The sequence below is a fragment of the Triticum urartu genome, chromosome 1A (genome assembly GCF_056163025.1).
Source record: "Triticum urartu cultivar PI428250 chromosome 1A, HENAU_Tu73, whole genome shotgun sequence".
NCBI lineage: Eukaryota > Viridiplantae > Streptophyta > Magnoliopsida > Poales > Poaceae > Triticum > Triticum urartu.
This window is the reverse complement of record NC_141873.1, coordinates 543,871,880-543,875,284: the sequence shown is the minus strand read 5'-3', so window position 1 is coordinate 543,875,284 and position 3,405 is coordinate 543,871,880. Positions and strand designations below refer to the sequence as shown.

Genomic DNA, 3,405 nt, shown 5'->3' with positions numbered 1-3,405 from the left:
CTAGCCTCCGGAGGCCGCCGGCCATAGCCGTAGACGCGCGAAGGGCAATCCGCGTAGAGGGAATTTTTCGGATACTTCTCCATCACCAAAAATTATGAAAAAATACCATCGTTCCTATAGCACATGTGCCCACGTCGTGTAAAAAAACTCATGATTTTATCGCGCTCCGAGTATTTAGTAATATTGACGCCGCATCGTTACCGCACAACATCTACTACCGTGTCATCGCCGTCCGTGAGGGGGGGGGCACGCCCCGGAGACGCGTCCCGACTCTTCGGACATGCCACTACACCACCCCGCATGTATGAGGGCCCAGTGCGACGCTCCGGTGGCATTGCTACCCCCAGTGGCCCCGTCCCGCCTAACCCTGTAGCGTTTGACCATGGGATCTAGCCCTTTGACTTTGCACGGACGGGCTTTGACCAGTGGACCTCCCCACCCGGTTGTGTTAGGTCAGCCCATAGGAACACTTTGGAGCAACATCCGGGCCAGGCCCAAAGCAAGATCCCCTCCGTGTAGACCCCACGCGTCCGTTTCCCCCCTCCAGGTGCCGGCGGCGGCGCCGTCCGAGAGGGGGGCACACCCCGGACACGCGCGCCGGGCGTTTGCAATCGCCACAACACTTCCAGACTTGTGAGAGGCCGCCTACGCAAGATTTGGCGGCATGCTAGCCCCCGGAGGCCGCCGGCCACAGCCATAGACGCGCGAAGGGCAATCCGCGTAGAGGGAATTTTTCGGATACTTCTCCATCACCAAAAATTATGAAAAAATACCATCGTTCCTATAGCACATGTGCCCACGTCGTGCAAAAAAACTCATGATTTTATCGCGCTCCGAGTATTTAGTAATATTGACGCTGCATCGTTAACGCACAACGTCTACTACCGTGTCATCGTCGTCCGTGAGGGGGGGCCACGCCCCGGAGACGTGTCCCGCCTCTTCGGACATGCCACCACACCACCCCGCATGTATGAGGGCCCGGTGCGACGCTCCGGTGGCATTGCTACCCCCAGTGCCCCCGTCCCGCCTAATCCTGTAGTGTTTGACCACGGGATCTAGCCCTTTGACTTTGCACGGACGGGCTTTGACCAGTAGACCTCCCCACCCGGTTGTGTTACGTCAGCCCATAGGAACACTTTGGAGCAACATCCGGGCCAGACCCACAACAAGATCCCCTCCGTGTAGACCCCACGCGTCCGCTTCCCCCCTCCAGGTGCCGGCGGCAGCGCCGTCCGTGAGGGGGGGGTACACCCCGGACACTGTGGCCAAACCCCGGAGCCCCAAGACGGGCGTCTACGCATGCATGAACACTTTCACATATGCATCGGGACTCGTGCGATGTTTCGGTGACATAGCTACACCCCCCCCCACCAATCAGAATTCCTTCAGTGTCGACCGTTTCCCCCTCCGTGACACGGCGATAGCGACGCTCGTAACGGGGGGCAATCGATAAACCATCGGGTATGTTTTTTTAGATAAGGCATAATTATCTTATGCAAAAACAAAAACTAAAATAAAGTAAAAATAACAAAACAAAGTAAAAATAAAAAATAAAGTAAAATACACGTATGCCGACGGCCTCTGTGCACACACGGAGGTTGTCCCACGGATCGATGACGTAGCGTGGCACACGGATCGATGACGTGGCAAAGGGGCCTATGCCGACGGCTGTGCCGTAGGCATACCTCTGCCATAGATAAACAAAGTAAAAATAAAAAAATTAAGTAAAATAAACGTATGCCGACGGCAAGGCCGTCGGCATATCTGTGCACACACGGAGGTTGTCCCACGGATCGATGACGTGGCGTGGCAGACGGATCGATGACGTGGCAGAGGGGCCTATGCCGACGGCTATGCCGTAGGCATACCTCTGCCACAGATATGCCGACGGCCGCCGTTACCTCCCGTCGGTGTAGGATCAACGCCGTCAAATGGTCAGCGCTGACCGGGCAGGTGGGCCCGGGATATGCCGACAGCCGATCCTATGCCGACGGGCCCCGTAGGCGTACCTCGGGCGGTCCCGTCGGCGTAGATGGATGTATGCCGACGGCTTTTCTACGCCTGCGGCCTATCCTTGGCCGTCGGCATAGGTCCATAGATGCCGACGGGGGCCGTCGGCATAGATTTGGCCGTCGGCAACCCCAGTTTTTCTGGTAGTGATCCTCCTAGGTCATGAATTTATCTTTTTTTTGTACAGGCCGCATTTCAACGTTTTGACCCTAAAATTTTACACACATACACATAACATCCTTGTTTACTTCCACAAATTTTTCAGATTTTTTTAAAACCAAAAATTTTGAATCTTTATTTTTATTTTAAAAAAAGGCCTCCATGGAGGCCGAGAGCCAAACGTCCATTCTCGGAATGGAGGGAGTAGTTTATTGATGACTACCACGAAGGCCACATGAAAATATGCACGCGAGGAAGAACATGCAAATTGCATATAGCTGGAAACATCGTCATTATTGCGTAAATTCAGATACACATCGGTCCACGTACATCGTCAGGGTAGCTAGACAGTGTTGGGAAACAAGCAAACACTGACACATCAACACACATGAAACATGCAGCGAGAGGCCAGAGAGGAGCGCGTGCGCGCTGGGCTCTCTCGTGTGGATCGATCATATATGCGTCGATCTAGCATGATGGCACGGGCACCTTGCAGGCGGCCATGACCTTCTTGCCGTTGGGGGAGTCGACGTACTGCTTCAGGTTGGGGTCGCGCGCGTACTGGCACATGCACGGCTGCTGCTCCTTCATCTTGCTGCAGCACGACGCCGTGGGCGCCGCGCTCCCGATGATGGCCCCCGCGCACGGGGTCAGCTGCAGCGCGTTGCAGGTCGCCGCCTCCGCGCCCGCCGGCGCCACCATCAGCACCACCGCCGAGAAGGCCAGGAGCGCCACCACCACCTGCCCCAAGTACTTCATGGCGTCTTTCTGAAACAACAGATTGATCGACTAGTAGTGAGCTAGTGGCTTCTGCAAGTATGGCTTCAGATGGATGTGAGCGTTTGTGGTGAGATGGGTGGTATTTATAGGCTCTCGATTGAGAGAGTGAGGCAGTGTTGCTGGGATGGTGATGATGGTGAGCTGAGCACAAGTTTAGACGTGGCTAGCTAGTGCGGTACAGGCGTGCAACGCATATTGGCTGAATTCATATATGTGCCTTCTTGTCAGAAGCACATAGCGTTCATGGAAGACAAGATGATGAGCAGAAATGGTCCACGCACTGCACCACTACGCCACTCGATGCAAAACTGAAAGGGGATAATATATACTGGCCGGTTTTAGTCGCGCTGAAAGCAACTCCAACTAGCATAACAATGCCGCGCGCACTAGCTCTGTGCAGCACCGCAAGTGTCGAAAAATGCAGGTTAGGTGGAGGTTTGTTAACTAAGCTGCTTA

General features: G+C 54.7%; 1 protein-coding gene across 1 annotated transcript; it reads right to left on the bottom strand.

The window, feature by feature from the left end:
- Positions 1–2,444: 2,444 nt before the first annotated feature.
- Positions 2,445–3,019, bottom strand: LOC125538124 (non-specific lipid-transfer protein 2). The gene has a single exon (XM_048701426.2). The coding sequence runs from the start codon at positions 2,926–2,928 to the stop codon at positions 2,638–2,640; it is 291 nt and encodes a 96-aa protein (XP_048557383.1). The 5' UTR covers positions 2,929–3,019; the 3' UTR covers positions 2,445–2,637.
- Between the last annotated feature and the right edge of the window lie 386 nt (positions 3,020–3,405).